The sequence below is a fragment of the Schistocerca piceifrons genome, chromosome 3 (genome assembly GCF_021461385.2).
Source record: "Schistocerca piceifrons isolate TAMUIC-IGC-003096 chromosome 3, iqSchPice1.1, whole genome shotgun sequence".
Classification (NCBI taxonomy): domain Eukaryota; kingdom Metazoa; phylum Arthropoda; class Insecta; order Orthoptera; family Acrididae; genus Schistocerca; species Schistocerca piceifrons.
The window spans coordinates 788,725,368-788,746,850 of NC_060140.1; the positions used below are offsets into that span (position 1 = coordinate 788,725,368).

The window sequence follows — 21,483 nt, forward strand, 5'->3', positions numbered from 1 at the left end:
GTCCTGTGGGTAGTAAAGTAGCCTCAGTGCAGTGTTCTCGGATCATTAGTGGTGTGCTTGTTGTTAGTAAATTGTTTTAAAATAACAGGACATTTAGGTAGTTAGTCATTGTAGTATATAGTAAGTGTGTATTAGTTAATGTCCATTTCTTGTGTGATTATGTCAGTGAAACCTGAGTGTTAGGATATTTAGTTCAGATTTTATTTCTTTTGTTTACTATGGTTAGATTGCGTAGTCAGAAAGATATCAACATGGATAATGAGCAACAGTCAGTAAGTAGTGATACCGAGTTGGAAAGTGGGACACAAAGTAATGTTAGTGACGTAGTTCAGGAAGTACAATGTGAGAATCTGGGGGCAGAAGGACAAGAAATGTTGCCATTGCCACCCAGTGATTCAGTTGATAGCGGAAATACTGTGCCATCCGCAAGCACTGGACACGGACCAGAGAGTGGTGAGGTGTCAGAAGTGCAATCATTAAGAGTTATGTTCGAGCGCATGCTCAATTTCCAAGCTGAATTTGTACGTGTGCAAGCAGAGCGTGATAGAGAACGTGATGCTAAACAAGCAGAACGCGATAGAGAACGTGATGCTAAACAAGCAGAACGCGATAGAGAACGTGATGCTGAACAAGCAGAGCGTGACCAGAGATTGGTAGCTGAATTTGCCAAACAAGCAGAGCGCGATAGAGAACGTGATGCTAAACAAGCAGAGCGTGACCGACGCCTGCATGAGAGGGACTTGCAGTTGATGCAAACTTTAGAAGTTATGCAAAGTGAGATTGTTAGTTTGAAACAAAAATATGAAACCATACCCAAAACGGTGCAAGAATTAAGCGAAAGAGTAGATAGTGTTCAAGTGGCTAACGCCAATATAGTAGAGGAAATCAGTGTCCTGACTAATAGGGTCGAACAACTAGAAATTGACACAACTCAAGTAATTGAGAACAAAGTGATCGAACAAGTGCACAAAGTAGAAAATGAAGTCATAAAAGAAATAGATCAGAAAGTGCACGCCGCAATTGAGGCCAGAGATGTGGGCTCAAGTGCGGATGTGCAAGATCTAAAAAGGATAGTGCACAAAGACATTCCGCTGTGGCAGCGGAGTGTGGACCGTCGTCTTGCCGAGATGGAGCTTAGCTTGCGGCATGGCGAGGCACGGGCGTATGTCACGCCAGCCAGGTCCAACAATGATAGGCATATAAATACTGCAGTAAAAAATTGCGACTGCGAGACAGAACAGGCAACCAATGTAAGCGAAACAAATAAATGTCATTCCAAAGTAGTGATTGAAGAAAGCTTGATTAGGAACCGACAGTTTCAAATCTTTACAACGGAGAAGAAATCTGTTCACCCTGTAGTGTTTATCAAGGGATTTAGAAACATTTTGCCTAGCGTTTGGAGTCATACCCAGAAAATACAGTTCGTTATGTCTTACATACAAGGAGATGCTGCATTATGGGCAACCGAAGCAGCTGACAGTTGTGATACATATGAGCAATATGAAAAAGCATTCTTGGCCAAATATTGGTCAACATGTATCCAGGAGAGATTACGGAAGGAGGTATATAATCCAGAGCCGTATTCTCCACGACTAGGCAATTTGCGAAAATATTTCGAGAAGTACATTAATAAGACCCGTTACTGGGACGAACAGATTTCATCCCGGGATTTGATCAGGCTTTTGAAATCACACTTGCCGATACATGTAAAGGAAAAACTTATACACGTGCCTGAAAATGGTATGGAACATTTCTTGTCTGTTCTGGACTCAATTGACCTGATTCAGGAGGACGTTAAGGCAGCCTCTGAACAGGCTAGAAGTAACGGAAATGGTTATAGAAATGGTAGAAATAACACGCCTCCACCAAGTAATGGAAACGGCGGAGGTAATAATAGGAGACAGGAGTATGCACAAAACGGAAATAGAGGTAGAGACCGGAACGGCAATAGTCCGCCGGTGAATAATGACCGGAAAAGGAGGTTCGATGACCGGTATGAGACAGGCCCACCAAGCAATAATAGATGGAAAAATGCCAGGGGGCCGAGCAACACTAATACTTATAATGATGCAAACCGAACTTGGCCGCAGAACCAGAGGCCCAGTCCGGACCGGCAAAACAGTGATAGGTATGACAATAACCGACCGCCACCACAAAATGCGCCAATTGCGCAACCGTGGCGGCCGACGCAACACAACGTGCACATAGTGGAGGTCAGTGACACAGAGCAGCCACGCCCATCCACTAGCAATAATTCAACAAACTAGATGCAGCCGAGATACGCTCTCCATCGTCGGCTGAGGTTTGGAGTGAGAGCAGCCCGACACAGAACAAAACACCGAACAAAATCTGTATCCTTAGGTATAATGACGGGGTACAGATGGGAGATGAATTAATAACTGAATCATCCACGTGCATAAAGGAGCACAAAGACAAAGTACAAGCGATAATAGAGATCAAAATTAACAATATTGATGTGCAAGCGGTCGTAGATACAGGTGCTACTGTCAGTGTTATGAGTATGGACTTATTCAAAGTACTGGGGAAGGAAAGGCGTATGCTGACTTTTCCCGTGAATAATTGTAAAGTCACTGGAGCCATAAGTGCACAGCGACAAATAATTAAACTCCAAGTGCGGGTAGAGATGTATGTAGGGGATGAAGCCATAGCGTGCTCATTCCTGGTAGTAAAGGGTTTAAAGGTAGCCTGCATTTTGGGGGTAGATTTTTTAAGAGAAAGGGACGCAATAATCGACCTTTCTCGGTGAAAATTAAGCTTGATGAATGCTGGTAGGAGAATAGAATTGTCCATGCTCAGATCTGAAGAGGTACCTGTACCTAATTGTAATACTATTAACATAAGGTGTAGGAATCAGTCGATACTACATTTAGACAATCATTGTCTAGGACAGAATCTCTATTATCCTGACGTACAAGGTGATCAATTAAAAGCAAATGTGGACGCACTTGTGAACAAAGTATCACAGTCCGAAAATTTGAACTCTATGCAACAGCAGGATTTGGTACAGTTATTATCTAATTATGCAGATGTATTTTCTGAACGACCAGGAATTGTTAAGGGATATCAGTACAATATCGAGGTGAAGCCTCACAAAACTTACTGTCGAGCCTCATACTCCATTCCTTGGTCCAAGAAGGAAGTGGTAGCTAAAGATCCTTGAAACAGAATAGCAAGTGGCAATTGGTGTACAATGGACCTTTTAGAGTAGTAATTGTGCCACATGAGTGTAGCTACCTCTTAGCAGATCCCCACTCAGGGAGAGTACGGGGACTGTATCCGCGTAAGGATGTAAAAGCATTCCTACAGTAAAAGACTAATAGTCATATGTGGACACCATTCGTTTGTAAATAATGAACATTAATGATGTGTGATCTTTAGAGATAATGTACTAGTGTAGAAGTGTTTAGTTATAAGAATATGATTGACTTTCTCATGTGTATGGATATTTGTGTTATGTACTCTTTTAATTTGTGTTATCTGGAATATGCTCTAAATGTTTGCACAGATAATCTGATTAGTGCAATTATTTGTAGTGTTAAGCTGTGACAGAGTTCAATCAAAAAGAACATTTTAGTAATGATTAGTTAGTGTACTACATAATTTTCTATGTGCCCAAATTTGAAATATTTCTTGGCACAATCTTTTCTATTACGTGTATGTATGTAGATATGTGTAGCTGTCAGATTGACAGATTCGAACCCAGAATAATATCAATAATATGAGGCCCTGAGAACTTTATTATCTCACCAATGTTATTAGAGAAAATAATGCACCCAGTAGTGACCCGAGGGCACCATGGGAGGCAAACTTGTTGCAGATTTAAGTAGTGCAAAGTTACGCACAAAGAAGCTTCAATTGAAGCATGTGCAGATTCAAACAGTAAAAAAGAGCTAGCCAGATACAGTCCAAGTCAATTTTTGCCTACAGAGACTACACTGTAGTTACGTAGGACGTTGATAGTAAAGTGTGACATGAGTTCAAAGGAGTTATTGAACAATATGCCTGAATCCGGCTGGAATGCACAAATAAAATCTACTCGAACACGAATATAGATGACTTTTGGGCAAACTAATACCAAATTTTAATATTTTGTTACCATGTACGCAAATATCACACCTTGGTAAAGAGTTACGAATGTGCTATTACAAAAAAAAAAAAAAATTGCACAGCGGACATTGTAAATAAAAATAAAGGAACTTAAACAAAAGTGCAGTATTGTGCGGCAGAGACAGACAGTGACTGTTAAACCTGCAGCAATACGTCACGGAATAGTTGTGTATAAGTGATAAAAAACGGTATCATCGCCGTGTGTGCAAATGGACAAGGAACTAGCACGACACGAACAGTGAACCGATAACAGACGGTGGATCAAGCTAGTGTCAAACTTTAACTCTTTGTGTGTCAAGGGACGCTAGGAAAGCGCATTGACTACGAAGATACATTTTGTCCTAAGGTGAAAACTTGCGTGTGACTAATGACAAGTCATGACATGGTGAAAAATATTGTGTGCCCATAAAACGTGTTACTGTGACAACGAAATATTGTGCAAACCAGACTAGTGAAGGCCTACTGAGTAATAACTGCCACTAACTGTGTGCGTTCTTTCCCACAGCAGGAAAAATGCCTATAAGGATAGTACACTGTTTCTGAACTTGTTGCATGTTTCCTGGAGCACTGCAAGAAGACGTCGCACGGGCGAGCGGATATCCAAAGCGCATCCGGCTACATCAGCTATGCAGCGGTCGCAGCAGCCCGTAGCAGACCAGACAGACAGCCACGCCCCTCCGCGCCGTAGCTGTCAACGCCGGGGGCGGTGACCTACACGGAGTCAGCGCGCCGCGCCGAGCGCCGCTCAACAATCACTCCGCACCGCTCACCAAATACAGCATTATTGATTTTTTTTTTATGTTCACATAAACTGAATAACATGTCAATGACTTCATTTCGATAAACATTGAACATTTACTACGTAGGACAAGTGACCTTGTAGTGTATCACACGAATAATAGTATCACACACAAAAAAAAACTTCAGTCGAACTGTATGTGACTGTGATATTGTGTAATTGTGTAACCGTTTGTGACGAACTGAATTTAATTCAAATGAATAACTGCATTTAATTCAAATGACCATGAACCAACTGAGATGGCTGGGCTCCGGCACAGTTTTGCCCAGGTTTCCTGTTTGCCTACGCCCAAATGGGGGAGCCATGAACTTATATAACCCTGGGACTAAATAAAAGAGCCATTCCGTAAAATATACAAGTGTAAAGAACGTTACTGGCACCATTGTGTCAAAGTGTAAAAACTCTTTGCCAAATGCTGCCAGGGGGCAATGTAACGTTCCCTGGCAAACTCACGTTATTAAAAAAAAAAAGGGAGTTTATTTGTACCATATACGCCGCTCTGGGCAAGTTGTATATATCGTAATTATTGAACAAAAATATTACTGAATGTGGTGTAAAAGACATTTGTTATTCTCCTTATATTTTTTGTTGTAATATTTGTCTGTATTTAGGATAGGAATTTTTTCTGTATTTATTATGTGATTGTAAAATGTGTCAGTATTTGCGATAGCAGAGATATGTTGCCAGAAGAGAATAATATCGTCAATTTGCAAAGAAATGTTAATAGTCAGCAATACTATTTAAGCACAATGCATTATGTATTCTTTGGTCTTCTCTGTTCAGAAGTCATTGCGGTAGGACACAGTGAAAGAGTTTTTTACGAATGGGTAGACTTCTTTTGTCTCTGTCTGGACTTAGCCGCCATTAGACGATGCGTTACGAATTAATGTGAGTTGTATTGTTGTTTGATCTAAATATATTAGAGTTTATCAAAAGTGTGAATTATTTATGTAAATTAGCTTGCCCACGTCATCTATAAAATTTCTTTAAGAATTTTTCAGCATTTTTTAGCGGTGTTGCTGGGCTGTGCCGCGACCAACAATAGCAAACCCGTAAATCGGGAACAGATGCATAAAAATCAATGGTGAATTAAGAAATTGTTCTTCTTTTTCAGTGATCCTGTGGCTGATAAAAATTTGAATTAATTATACGTTTGTGCATTCGTAGGCGGATAGCTAATGTTAGTTAACATTGAAATTTAAACAGTTTGGTTCTTTCAAAATATCTTAAATGTGTAATGAAGTAGGTTTGATCAGTGATAAATGTCGGCTTGGCAATAATTAAAACATTTTCTGCTAATAGAGGTAACCTTGTGTTCTATGGCTAGTGCCGGGATAAAATTCAGTAAAAATATTTAACAAAAAATCCACTGCATCAGGAAAGTGTATGCCAAGGCCGAATGATTTAAAGGACCCAATTCTCAACCTAATATTCTTAACCAGTTCATATGAGTTCACGTAAATATTATTTTTTCTTTAAATGTACGTAATAATTAAGTAAAAATTTTTTATTACCACACGAAAATAAGAGAGTGGTTCTACAACAAAGTTCGCACGAAAGAAAATTAACTTAAAAACAACAGATAAATTTTATTATTCTTCTTTAACGAAATTTCAAATCAATCCCATTTATTTCGATAGACGATTTCGTTAAAGCACCTCGCCACGACTCGTGAGCCTCTGGTACGACGGCTACCGGCTGAGGCTCTTGTTGTTGACGCTTCGTGTCCTGCTTTCTTCTCCGCCCTTGAATCATAGCTCGCTGCTGCAGCCTCAGCTGCCGCCCACAGTTCGGTCACGCCTGACGCCCACCACCGGTCACGCCACTCGCTTACGCCGTGTGTGTTCCCGCTGACAGCAGATCGGGTATCTGTCTTACCTCCACCTCACGTTGACCCAGGTCAGCTCGTAGCTGCGCTAGCTGTCGATCAGTAGCCACCGAACGCGCCTTCTAGCCCAGCATTCTCCTGCAGTGGACACATTACTCAACTGGGGAGACGCAAAGCCATGATTCATTAGTCACAGTCGCCATAATAGGTCGGAGCAATCTGTAAAATCGGTCGGCTATGCAGGAGAAATCAAAATTACTCTTTACTGAGACTTTATGACGCTTTCTGGGTATAGTTAGTAGTTGAATGAAAGATTCGCTTGAAAGTCGCAAGCAGAAACTGTAGGGGCAGAAAACTCAAAGAGATTCTTGTGGTATATAAGGTACACAAGCACCAAGTAACGAAGCAGATTAAATAACGTAATAAAGCAAGACGTCAAGTGAATACTGTATGCCAGTTAGGTTCCTTTCAGCGTGTGGTTATACCATAGCTGCCGGCCGCTGTGGCCGAGTGGTTCTAGGCGCTTCAGTCCGCAACCGCGGTGCTGCTATGGTCGCAGGTTCGAATCCTGCCTCGGGCATGGATATGTGTAATGTCCTTAGTTAAGTTAGGTTTAAGTAGTTCTAAGTCTAGGGGAATGCTGACGTCAGATGTTAAGTCCCATAGTGCTTAGAGCCATGTGAAACATTTTGATATCATAACTCTTTACTTAGCCTTCATATACTACCGCTCACTCGTCGAATGATCCGTACGTCAGGCCTGAAAAGATGCACGGAAATAATCCACTGAATTATATGTCCATATCACCAACGCTGACTGGCTGTAAGATAATGGAACATATACTGTGCGTGTTCAAACTTCATTAATTACCTCGAAGAAAACTGTTCGTAGAGAAACGGCCAACACGAATTAGAAAAACATCGTTCTTGTAAAATATGAATAATTGTTTATTCTCATGAAGTAATGAGTGAAACTGACAGGGGAAGTCAAATTGATTTCGTATGTTTAGCTTTCCAGAATGGTTACGATACATTTCCTCACAAGTGACTTCTAATAGACCTGCGTGCTTAAAGGACTATCGTCTCAGCCGTGCGACAGGATTCGCGATCTCCTGTCAAAAAGATAACAATTCATAGCAATTGATGGAATGTAATATTAGGCCTTCCACAAGGCGGCTGCTGTTTCTGATCTATAAACGGTGGTCACAAATAGTCTGAAAAGCTTTTAAACGTGTGGCGGCGTAGATGGTGCCAAGAAGTAAGGGTTAAGAAAAAAATTAGACACACTGCGCCCTTTATTATAAACGGCGATAGCGTCAATGGCCTCTGCCCACGCCGCTCAGAAGGAATGCTGCAGTATCAAGTCGCCAGAAAATGGGTAGACAGCATTTGTGCTACGTTTCTGCCTGCACTTTAGCAACATTGCAAACCGGTTGGCCTGAATCTGCCTCACGTTTGAAGGACGCTACAGTTTTTCGCTGTTTGTTAAACACTTGGTGCCTTATAAATGTCTCTTCCATTATGAGAAAATCCACAGAACACACAGAATACCACAGAAATCAGTTAACTAGAGTTTGTCGAACGTAAAACACGATAGAATGCTCAAATATGACGGAAGTTTGCACAGTATCAAACGTGGGAACCGCCGAGGGAGATTTGGCTAGCTGCGCAGATCTCTATTGTGCATCACCAGCCCAGAGGCCATAAATGCTCTCGTGGATTAAAGCACTGAAGTTAGCCAATTAGAGCGTTGGGCACGCAAATTGAAAGAGGCAGCCAGAGACGGTGTCACCTAATGTGTTCATTGTTTTGTTTTCTAAGTCGAACAACAGAGTGATATAAAAATTGGACGTGGTATGGTAGTAAGGTTCGAACCCAAGCCAAAGGCTCAGAAGTATCATAACTATCATCTACGCTACGAGAACAGCTAACACTAATCCTACCTCTGCTCCATCTACATAGGGGGAAACGATCATCAGAATAAAATAAGAGAAATCAGCGCTCACACAGAAAGATTTAAGGGTTCGTATGTCCCACGCATTATTCAAGATTGGAACGGTAGAGAAATACACTACTGGCTATTAAAATTGCTAAACCACGAAGATGACGTGCTACAGACGTGAAATTTAACCGACAGGAAGAAGATGCTGTGATATGCAAATGATTAGCTTTCCAGAGCATTCACACAAGTTTGGCGCCGGTAGCGACACTTAAAGCGTGCTAACATGAGGAAGGTTTCCAATCGATTTCTCATACACAAACAGCAGTTGACCGGCGTTGCCTGGTGAAACGTTGTTGTGATGCCGCGTGTAAGGAGCAGAAATGCGTACCATCACTTTGATAATGATCAGATTGTTGCCTATGGCGGTTGCGGTTTATCGTATCGCGACACTGCTGCTCGCGTTAGTCGAGATCCAATGACTGTTAGCAGAATATGGGCTCGGTGGGTCTAGGAGGGTAATACAAACGCCATTCTGGAACCCAGCGGCCTAGTATCAGTAGCAGTCGAGATGACAGGCATCTTATCCGCATGGCTGTAACGGATCGTGCAGCCACGTCTCGATCCCTGAGTCAACAGATGGGGACTTTTGCAAGACAACAACCATCTGCACGAACAGTTCGACGACGTTTGCAGCAGTATGGACTATCAGCTTGGAGACCATGGCTGCGGTTACCCTTGACGCTGCATCAAAGACAGGAACGCCTACGATGGTGTACTCAACGACGGACCTGGGTGCACGAATGGCAAAACTTCATTTTTTCGGATTAATCCAGGTACTGTTTACAGCATCATGATGGTCTGGCGACATCGCGGTGAACGCACATTTGGAGCGTGTATTCGTCATCGCCATACTGGCGTATCACCCGGCGTGATGGTATTGGATGCCATTGGTGATACGTCTCGGCCACCTCTTGTTCGCATTGACGGCACTTTGAACAGTGGACGTTACATTTCACATGTGTTACGACCCGTGGCTCTACCCTTCATTCGATCCCTACGAAACCCTACCATTCAGCAGGATAATGCACGACCGCATGTTGCAGGTCTTGTACGGGCCTTTCTGGACACAGAAAATGTTCCACTGCTGCCTTGGCCAGCACATTCTCCAGATGTCTCACCAACTGAAAACGTCTGGTCAATAGTGGCCGAGCAACTGGCTCGTCACACTACGCCAGTCACTACTCTTGATGAACTGCGATATCGTGTACCTGTACACGCCAACCAATCTCTGTTTAACTCAATGCCCAGGCGTATCAAGGCCGTTATTACTGCCAGAGGTCGTTGTTCTGGGTACTGACTTCTCAGGATATATGCACCCAAATTGCGTAAAACTGTAATCACAAGTCAGTTCTAGTATAATATAATTGTCCAATGAATACCCATTTACCATCTGCATTTCTTCTTGGTGTAGCAATTTTAATGGTCAGTAGTGTAGCTTGGATGTGATTCGAAGAACCCTTCCCAGGCGCCCAATTGTGAATTGCAGAATAATCACATAGATGTAAATATAACAACTCTGAATTCTCCTCTCCAGTGTATTGCACCTGCAAAACAACGTTACGATTTTCAATGTGAAGACGTGAGAACAGCGCTGACGCGGCCGCCTCGGCTGGGCTGAAAGAAAGACATGCCGCGGATTTTTACATTCAGTCACTGGCTGGCACTGGAATTCGTGGATGGCCACATCATACCAGTCAGAAGAGTATAAATGTCAAATAAAAACAACAGAATAACTTTCGAGAATGAATTATCACTGTGCAGTAAAGTGTGTGCTGATTTGATTCATCCTAGTAGATCAAAGATGTGTACCGGGCCGGAATTCAGATTTGAGACATTTGGCTTTCTCATTTAAGTACTCTACCGACTTATGTATCCACCTAAGTCTCACGACCGACCTAGGAAATTGTCTTCGGCCAGTACCCCATCTCCTACCTTCACAACTACACAAAAGATCTCCTGTATACCTTGCGGTGGTAGCACCACTGGAAGAAACCCACACCCTGGGGTATTGTCTCCTGAATGAATAATTATGTTGCAGAAGATTTGCTCTGATTTCAAGTTTCGTAACACGTTAAAACAGTGTTGGTTGTAGAAACAACACCCTATGCTGTAGTTAAGCAATGTCTCTGCAGTATCCTTTCTTCCAGTAACCTTCCTTCCAAGAGTGATAGTACAGCAAGGTATAAAGGGTACGTCTGAGAAGTTTGGAAGGTAGGAAATAAGGAACTGGTGGAAGTAAAGCTGTGAGGGTGCGTTGTGAGTTGTCTTCGGATAGTTCAGTTGGTAGAGCACATACCCGAGGAAGGTAATAATTACAAGTTAGAGATAAAGATTTATTACTGTTTAACACCGTGTCGGTGGTGAGGTCAATAGAGATGGAGTACATACCAGGATCTTGGAAGGGAAAGGAAATCGACCATGCTCTGTCAAAGGAACTATTGTCGAGTAACGTCGAGTGATTAGCGAAATCACTGAAAACCTACAGCGCCTCTGAGAAATTTGAACCGCCATCCAGCTAAATGAGACTCCATTGTCTTACAGTTGCGCGACCTCACTTAGCTGCCTTAAAGATACAGGATCGGGCCTGTTGACTTACCATAACGCAATTGTAACAGTTATAATCCCAAATAGACATTTGATATCCGCACCTGGGTAAGTTCTTTTTCAAAACTTCGACGGATTTGTGGCCAGCTACATCTAACCAATTACGAGGTGCATTCAAGTTCTAAGGCCTCCGTTTTTCTTTTCCGGACTGGAAAGAGATAGAAACATGCGCAGTGTTTTAAAATGAGGCCGCGTTCATTGTCAATACGTCCCAGAGATGGCAGCACCGTACGGCAGATGGAATTTTACCGCCAGCGGCCAGATTGAGAACTGTTTTAAATACTTAAAATGGCGACGTTTTCCTTACTTGAACAGCGTGCAATCATTCGTTTTCTGAATTTGCATGGTGTGAAACTAATTGAAATTCATCGACAGTTGAAGGAGACATGTGGTGATGGAGTTATGGATGTGTCGAAAGTGCGTTTGTGGGTGTGACAGTTTAATGAAGGCAGAACATCGTGTGACAACAAACCGAAACAACCTCGGGCTCGCACAAGCCGGTCTGACGCCATGATCGAGAAAGTGGAGATAATTGTTTTGGTGGATCGCCGAATGACTGTTGAACAGATTCCCCCCCCCAGAGTTGGCATTTCTGTGCTGTGAGTTCTATGCACACAATCCTGCATGACGACCTGAAAATGCGAAAAGTGTCATCCAGGTGGGTGCCACGAATGCTGATGGACGACCACATGGCTGCCCGTGTGGCATGTTGCCAAGCAATGTTGACGCGCAACGACAGCATGAATGGGACTTTCTTTTCGTCCGTTGTGACAATGGATGAGACGTGGATGCCATTTTTCAATCCAGAAACAAAGCGCCAGTCAGCTCAATGGAAGCACACAGATTCGTCGCCACCAAAAAAATTTCGGGTAACCGCCAGTGCTGAAAAAATGATGGTGTCCATGTTCTGGGACAGCGAGGGCGTAATCCTTACCCATTGCGTTCCAAAGGGCACTACGGTAACAGGTGCATCCTAAGAAAATGTTTTGAAGAACAAATTCCTTCCTGGATGAGATTTTCACTCTGCAGTGGAGTGTGCGCTGATATGAAACTTCCTGGCAGATTAAAACTGTGTGCCCGACCGAGACTCGAACTCGGGACCTATGCCTTTCACGGGCAAGTCCTCTACCATCTGAGCTACCGAAGCACGACTCACGCCCGGTCATCACAGCTTTACTTCTGCTAGTATCCCGTCTCCTACCTTTCAAACTTTACAGAAGCTCTCCTGGAAACATCCCCAAGGCTGTGGCTAAGTCATATCTCCGCAGTATCCTTTCTTTCAGGAGTGCCAGTTCTGCATGGTTCGCAGGAGAGCTTCTGTAAAGTTTGGAAGGTAGGAGACGGGATACTGGCAGAAGTAAAGCTGTGAGGACCGGGCGTGAGTCGTGCTTCGGTAGCTCGGATGGTAGAGCACTTGCCCGCGAAAGGCATAGGTCCCGAGTTCGAGTCTCGGTCGGGCACACAGTTTTAATCTGCCAGGAAGTTTCAAATTCCTTTCTGCACTGCAACAAAAACGTCCAGGAAGGGCTGCGCGTGTGCTGTTTCACCAAGACAACGCATCCGCACATCGAGCTAACGTTCGCAACAGTTTCTTCGTGATAACAACTTTGAAGTGATTCATCATGCTCCCTACTCACCTGACCTGGCTCCTAGTGACTTTTGGCTTTTTCCAACAATGAAAGACACCCTCCGTGGCCGCACATTCACCAGCCATGCTGCTATTGCCTCAGCGATTTTCCAGTGGTCAAAACAGACTCCTAAAGAAGCCTTCGCCGCTGCCATGGAATCATGGCGTCAGCGTTGTGAAAAATGTGTACGTCTGCAGGGCGATTACGTCGAGACGTAACGCCAGTTTCATCGAGTTCGGGTGAGCAGTTAATTAGAAAAAAAAAAACGGAGGCCTTAGAACTTGAATGCACCTCGTAAAACAAAGATGACTGAAAGAAAGTGCGACTAGTGTGACACTGATACTGCTCCTGTTGCCTGAAATACGCCGTAGAGACACTTTATGGAATATGTCAGCACTGGTAATGTCAGTTATTTTCAACATTTTTCCGCGACTTAAAAAAGAATAAAAACCTGCAAGGGAAAGATAAAAATGGAAACGAATCAGTATTGCTAATAAAAATAAAGATATGCTGAAAAATGACACAAGCAACTGAATAGAGCGTCTCTCAAAGTGTGGTGTCCCCATATGCGCCGTGCCATAGCTGCAGAACTCACCACTCGGGCAACGCATGACCACACATGTAGATAAAGCATTTGCTCCGTATTATCACATTGATTTAGTTCATGCCTGCAGACAGGCAACCCAGTGAGCAGATTACAAACATGGGCTGCTGTTACTACCCCTCCCAGCGGCTAAAGCAGCGATATGAATGAATTGCACGCACGTATTGACGTTTGCCACATCAGAAATGATTCCCGTACTGAGCACCTGTAACGTAAGTTAAAAACATTGACATATGATCTGTCCACTGATCTCACTGTTTGCTGTGTGTCTTATTCTTTCTGCGCAGACATCTCCTGAAACTTCAGAGGTGAAGCGGATTTTGTGTTACGTCTCATCCACTGGCCACAGTATGGAGTAGGAGTGATGCCACAAGTTGCAGCAGGTAACACGGTAACCAATTTATGCCACACTGATGATGAAATTCCTTAGAGAAACGAATATATGGTGATCTACTGTACCAAATGTAGCCTGTTGTTCCAGAGTTACAAACATTCACTTTGTGCTAATACTGGTTGGCCGGTCCACTAGAAGTGTGGTAGGCTGTCTCAGTGCTCAGCAACGAATCAGCAACGAATGCTTGCAGTCCTGTGAACACAAATGTTGTCACCTTGGAAAATGGAAATGTCCACAGCATACTCGCTGTGGAGACGTTGAAGGAATGGCAACACATTGCTTGATTTTTCCAAACTTAACTGAGTGACCGTATGTTACCAGAAGGGTCAGACAACCACCTTCGGGCTGAACACCATCCTCAATGCTTTGGAGCCGGCCGCGGTGGTCTCGCGGTTAAGGCGCTCAGTCCGGAACCGCGCGACTGCTACGGTCGCAGGTTCGAATCCTGCCTCGGGCATGGATGTGTGTGATGTCCTTAGGTTAGTTAGGTTTAAGTAGTTCTAAGTTCTAGGGGACTGATGACCACAGATGTTAAGTCCCATAGTGCTCAGAGCCATTTGAACCATTTTCAATGCTTTGGATCTTCAGTGCAGTGGAATCCTTGCATCATTTGAAAAGTAAAAAATAACAATTCCTCGTAACATACTAAATACCTCCGGTCAGCTTCTGTCCAGTGTCTGTGTCATCTGACCAACTGAAGAGGTGCAGGTTTACATAAAGCTGTGAAATATTCATTGCATTTCCACTTCTCAATTTTCGCTCATTAACGGGTTTTGATGGACTTGTATTTGAAACAAACTGTTACAGATGAGGCATGACCGTCGTTTCAAACTCTATTGCTTTGGATTTTCTTTTCTTTAGCACCGAATTTTTGCTAGTTCTGTACCATTCCTTGTAGACACATTGGATAATCTGCGTAGGTAACTTCACTCACAGCGGATTGTCAAGGGCAATTGCAAACAGTATAACGAGCCAGTTTCCTATGTTAAATCCGTACAGCTGACTGTTCAAAACGCACCATTTCACTAACAGGACGTACATATTTGATGAAGGATCACATCAGTGGTTGATACCAGTTATTACGCCATCTACAGTGCTAAAAAGTGTACAGTGGCAGCTTTTCATGCGATGAATATACTTTCATCGTTGAACTTAGGCCACTTTACGATTTCTCAAAATAGTTACACTTCAGCGTTGACCTCAATAAAACTCGAATAACATCACCCAGTATGGGGTTTTCATTTCCTAAATCACGCTTTACGCGGCTTGGCAGAGACGCATCCCATGTTGGTGGATTGTTGTTAATAGCACTCAATATGTCTGTCCTAACAGTAAATGACATTCCAAACCCACTTATAAGCAATTATACAAGATTTGAAGGAAGATTATAAATATTTTTTACATATATGTGATAATTACACTCCTGGAAATGGAAAAAAGAACACATTGACACCGGTGTGTCAGACCCACCATACTTGCTCCGGACACTGCGAGAGGGCTGTACAAGCAATGATCACACGCACGGCACAGCGGACACACCAGGAACCGCGGTGTTGGCCGTCGAATGGCGCTAGCTGCGCAGCATTTGTGCACCGCCGCCGTCAGTGTCAGCCAGTTTGCCGTGGCATACGGAGCTCCATCGCAGTCTTTAACACTGGTAGCATGCCGCGACAGCGTGGACGTGAACCGTATGTGCAGTTGACGGACTTTGAGCGAGGGCGTATAGTGAGCATGCGGGAGGCCGGGTGGACGTACCGCCGAATTGCTCAACACGTGGGGCGTGAGGTCTCCACAGTACATCGATGTTGTCACCAGTGGTCGGCGGAAGGTGCACGTGCCCGTCGACCTGGGACCGGACCGCAGCGACGCACGGATGCACGCCAAGACCGTAGGATCGTACGCAGTGCCGTAGGGGACCGCACCGCCACTTCCCAGCAAATTAGGGACACTGTTGCTCCTGGGGTATCGGCGAGGACCATTCGCAACCGTCTCCATGAAGCTGGGCTACGGTCCCGCACACCGTTAGGCCGTCTTCCGCTCACGCCCCAACATCGTGCAGCCCGCCTCCAGTGGTGTCACGACAGGCGTGAATGGAGGGACGAATGGAGACGTGTCGTCTTCAGCGATGAGAGTCGCTTCTGCCTTGGTGCCAATGATGGTCGTATGCGTGTTTGGCGCCGTGCAGGTGAGCGCCACAATCAGGACTGCATACGACCGAGGCACACAGGGCCAACACCCGGCATCATGGTGTGGGGAGCGATCTCCTACACTGGCCGTACACCACTGGTGATCGTCGAGGGGACACTGAATAGTGCACGGTACATCCAAACCGTCATCGAACCCATCGTTCTACCATTCCTAGACCGGCAAGGGAACTTGCTGTTCCAACAGGACAATGCACGTCCGCATGTATCCCGTGCCACCCAACGTGCTCTAGAAGGTGTAAGTCAACTACCCAGGCCAGCAAGATCTCCGGATCTGTCCCCCATTGAGCATGTTTGGGACTGGATGAAGCGTCGTCTCACGCGGTCTGCACGTCCAGCACGAACGCTGGTCCAACTGAGGCGCCAGGTGGAAATGGCAAGGCAAGCCGTTCCACAGGACTACATCCAGCATCTCTACGATCGTCTCCATGGGAGAATAGCAGCCTGCATTGCTGCGAAAGGTGGATATACACTGTACTAGTGCCGACATTGTGCATGCTCTGTTGCCTGTGTCTATGTGCCTGTGGTTCTGTCAGTGTGATCATGTGATGTATCTGACACCAGGAATGTGTCAATAAAGTTTCCCCTTCCTGGGACAATGATTTCACGGTGTTCTTATTTCAATTTCCAGGAGTGTATATTAGAAAACAAGAACTGTATTAAATATATGAAATGACAGATAGCTCTAACTAATGTTTGACGCTTCATAAATTTTTATACATTTACCCCTTGAAGCTTTGCAGCCTATAAAGATCTTGTTACATACACTAAGTATCAGAAGTAGCCGGACACCTGGCTGAAAATGACTTACAGATCCGTGGCGCCTTCCATCCGTGATGCTGGACTTCAGTATGGTATTGGCCCACCATTAGCCTTGATGATAGCTTCCACTCTCTCAGGCTTACGTTCAATCAAGTGGTGGAAGGTTTCTTGGGCAGCTCATTCTTCACGGTGTGCAGCACTTAGAAGAGTTATCGATGTCAGTCGGTGACGCCTGGCACCAAGTCGGCGTTCCAAAACATCCCAAAGGTGTTCTGTAAGATTCAGGTCAGACTCTGTGCTGGCAGGTCCATTACACGGACGTCATTGTCGTGTAACCACTCTGGCACAAGCCATGCATTATCAACAGGAGTAGTGGAACAAAGTTCATACCACCCCACTCTCCATTGTTGACGGATGTATCCAAGATGGCGGCGATGACGTCATCCAAGATGGCGGCCTGTAGACTTTGCAACAGCACATGGCATCATACAATATGGCGGCCGTGACATCAGATGATGATGCAAGTACCCTTATCCCAAATGGTGGCATTTTGCGGGGAAAGTCCCATGCCCCCCTGGTGGGAAGTTTGAACTTCGGAGGGAAACTGAATTATGTGCTTCTACGGGCCACCCAGCAGTTCCCTGCTCAAACTTTCCGATTTTTTGCATGATGGTGCGTCATCCACTTGGAAAATGGCTGGGAATTTCGAATTTCGGACGGAATTTTGCTCTAAGAGCTTACTCTTGTAGCTGAAGGGAGTTAGTATGGTGTTGCCCCCCCCCCATACAGACTGCTCTTGATGTCATTCAATTCTAATATAATTTGTATACATTTGCTTAAATTTATTTAAATTTGTTTAAATTTATTATCTACATACAGCATTAGTGGCTTAGTGTAGTGTTACTGCCAGAAGAGACTGCGATATCAGTGCTTCTTGAGCTGTCACTGTGGAAGGTGCATGTGTTCAATTAGCGAGATGGTGGTGCCAGACATGAGGAGTTTTAATAGCTGTGTTACATGTACTCATTCAGCCGAGGAGCAGCTCACTGCATGAAGAGTGAAAGCAAGCATTAATGCTTGAACATCAGAAGATGAAGAATATGGTCCCAAATAAATGCTTTGGTATTAAAAATGCATTACACAATGCATGGAAACATCTGTCTCTGCTGGAACTGGCTGTCATTTCTAAAACATATGTATAAGTTCCCGCCACACAAGAGACAACGGCCTTCAATCCAGCAGACCAAAGAACTGAGCTAGTTCGCAAGGTCACCAATACAGGCCATCCCGATAGGTCATGTGATCGTGCAGTTCAGTCAATTGGAGCATAGCATCATGATAACGTCATGTGTTTTTCTCAGCTGCACGTGTGCCCCAGCCTCCTCGTCCTCTAGCCGTGTGGAGGGGAAAAATAGTGGGAAAAGAACTCAGCCTGTTCTGTGCTGCTGAAGAGACGAAGGGGTGTACATAATTTATTTTTAGAACAATTTATTTAGGGGATGATGTCACGTAGTTTATTTATGACGCTGATGCCGACTCCAGCTGCTAAAGATCCGTAAAAGATAATCAGATGTGATGTGGAGAGGTCGCTACAGCAGACCCTGTTGCGTAGCAGCGTTCTCTAAACTATGATATTATAACGACAACAACACTTTAGGCGTGGACTTTCGCCAATTATTGAGAACCGCCGATTCATGGGAAATTATTGTAATGCTTCGTGGTTACGTCAATTGAAGTGACCTTGTGATTTTCCTACGCTCACCGTAATCACTTCCCCGCTTCCTATCAATTAACGCCATATGTGCCAGACGCGCAATTAATGCTATTAACGGCTTAGGGCGGAGTTACGCAGATAATTTTAACTGGTACGTAATGGAAGGTAACCTGAAAGAGAGAAAACATTTATTTTGTATAATTTCATGTAAAGCTAATTATACAAATGAACAGGTATCTCCGGTGCCCTCAGAGTCTTTTTAACCATGTTGGAGGTATAGGTGTGTGCATTACGTTGCTTGGCGTGCATGTGGAACGCTACAGTCGCGGCGGCTCCTAGCGGATGTGCTTATCCGGCTCAGTAAGCAAATACGTTAACTGGACGCGTCCGAGATGGATCTTTCGCCCCTGATGTGTGGCCGTTACATTCCGGAAACTGTTTCAGCTGAAACCCGCGGGTCTGCTCCGATGCGTCTCCCTGACCTCTCAAAGCAACGGCGTCTACACGTCACCGATTCCGTCCTAATTAATGGTTATTAGTTCTCCGATCAGCCTCTTAAAGACGATTACTGAAAAGTCAAGAAAGGTTCCGCATTCCTGGCTTTCGTGACTTTCCGATAAAGGAATTTAACCGCCAGAGCCGAAGGCTCTATTCAACATGCTGGATTTCGGCTGTGGTTGCACTCATTTTAAAGTTGCGTGTTCAAGTGTACGGTTTAAAAAAGTTGGATTTTGGATTTGCTCGGGCGGGGCATCAGCCATTTGTGGTTACGTTGTTCCCAGGCTCAGCAGAAAGAGTACAGGACGGTAATTAGACGGTCTTGTGGCGATTTCCCATTGTAGAACCTTTTTCCTTTAATTCACACTTTAGGTTCCCTGCACTACATATAAACCGAAATATTGCTCAGTAAGCTATTCTCATCAATATCTTTATAAAACGCATGAAAAGAAAAGGCAAAGAAAAACTGGAGCTTGCAAACAATGTTCCAATATTTCACTGCACTTACAGCATCCACAAGGGCTCAGAAAAAAATTTACAAGCGGGAATTGTAATTGAAGTGGAGAATCCTCATTCATCGACATCAATCTAAATACTCTTCTTAACGCTACGTATAAGAAAATGTTTATGTCGGAATGTTCTCTTTTTAGATTTCAAGCACTAATCTACTTATAACCGAGCCCTGAACAATGGAGGGGCAAAGATAGTTCTCGTGAAACGAACAAAGTAAGCCGCCGTATACTGCGCAATATGCTTTACTCGTAACTGATTCTGGAAAGTTACTGCCAACAGTCTACGATTGCCTACTAGAGATTACTGCCCCATTTGGTCCGAGGATTTACAAACTGGTGGATGGGTACGCCGTAAAATGTAGGAATGAAGTTATTACTTCATCAGAATCTGGGAAACTTACGACAGAATTTTACAACAGCTTTCTGGCAGAGATGGTGACCCTCAACGTGCAGGGAACTTATTTCTTTGGATAAACAAATTCACAATTATACGACGATAGTTTTCAAGAGGAGGAAGGACTGCCATCGTGCATTATTAAATTAATTCCTCTCCCCACCAAAACGCTAGTGTAATTTTGTCATTAAGTAAAGAATTTGACAAAATATCTGCCAAAATTTTCTCATCTCAACGAGAGAGCAAAAGAAACAATTTCCTGAGAAGACTGCATCAAGTTACATCCAGTTGAACTTCATCAGCTATCCTTGTCAATATTTAGCAGAATGATGCGTTACTTGTAGATTGCTGCCAACAGAGTATGAGAGAGAAGATTTTATGAATGTAAACCAAGTTTGTTTTTACTGCATCTATAAATTTACAAATTGCAAAATTCTGTCATTTATAAAGTGTGCAATGTCCGAGATAATTACTGCCCTCCTTTTTTTATCATGAATATCACCCAAGCACGTGTAAATGAATTGTAAAATAATGAAAATATCTTAGTTTATTACGTCAAGTTCTAGTGCATGCCGTAAAATTATTTACTGGAAATTTATTTGTAATTCCAAATTTTTATTTTCCATTTTCATTCGTTTTATGAAAATATTAATCAATACAGTGTTGGCCATAACGTTGTTTTACCTGCAGTTTAATAACGCAAAAATGAACAAAATGATATTTTTCACGTAGGTACCTGTACTCACGACTCTCGGATTGTTGTTCTGTTCTCGTTCCGGTGAGCCAACTGCTCCGTGGAAACTCTGTTAAAATAAATAGCTCATACTTTGTCAGACCCGCGACAAAAATTCCATTCTTTTCTTTCTAAACTCTTGAGCTCTTAACCTCCCACTTTTGTCACTTTCAGTTCTGACCAAGTCCTGGATATGGAGTAAATCTGGATGAAACTGGTGATGACGAGTAGCCACGCTCCCCTTGTCGAGGCCATACTGTTTCACATCTTATAGTGGAAGGTACTCATTTCAGTTTATATGTCATATAAAAACTTCTTTTTTCCACTGCATCCCCCAAGCAAGACCAGGAATTCGTTCAACGTCGTCGTGATTGTTTGAGTACATGATCTCTTCGCGAAAATCCACAGCGTTGAACCAATACCTGCTCTCACTTTCTTCTTTCCTTCCCTCTCGGCGTGTCGAAACATGTCACCACGTGCCGACACCACACGGCAAAACACCGCCGTCGGGTTCGTTGCCAGCTTAGCCCCTCGACGTGCCGGATCCGCCATTTGCAGAGCGACCTACAGAAGGCCTTGGCGTAGCCTGGACCAAGGTACAGAGGGCGTGTAAGTGAGCAGGAAGGTCGCTCATACCGCGAACCTTTTGCTGCATCCCCCAGTGTCACGGGAAGCCGATC

At 44.0% G+C, this 21,483-nt stretch overlaps 1 protein-coding gene across 1 annotated transcript; it reads left to right on the forward strand.

Moving 5' to 3' along the window:
- Window positions 1-251: 251 nt before the first annotated feature.
- Window positions 252-18,346, forward strand: LOC124789068. The gene is made up of 2 exons (XM_047256359.1): window positions 252-1,250; window positions 18,314-18,346. The coding sequence occupies exons 1-2, from the start codon at window positions 252-254 to the stop codon at window positions 18,344-18,346; spliced, it is 1,032 nt and encodes a 343-aa protein (XP_047112315.1).
- The last annotated feature ends 3,137 nt before the right edge of the window (window positions 18,347-21,483 follow it).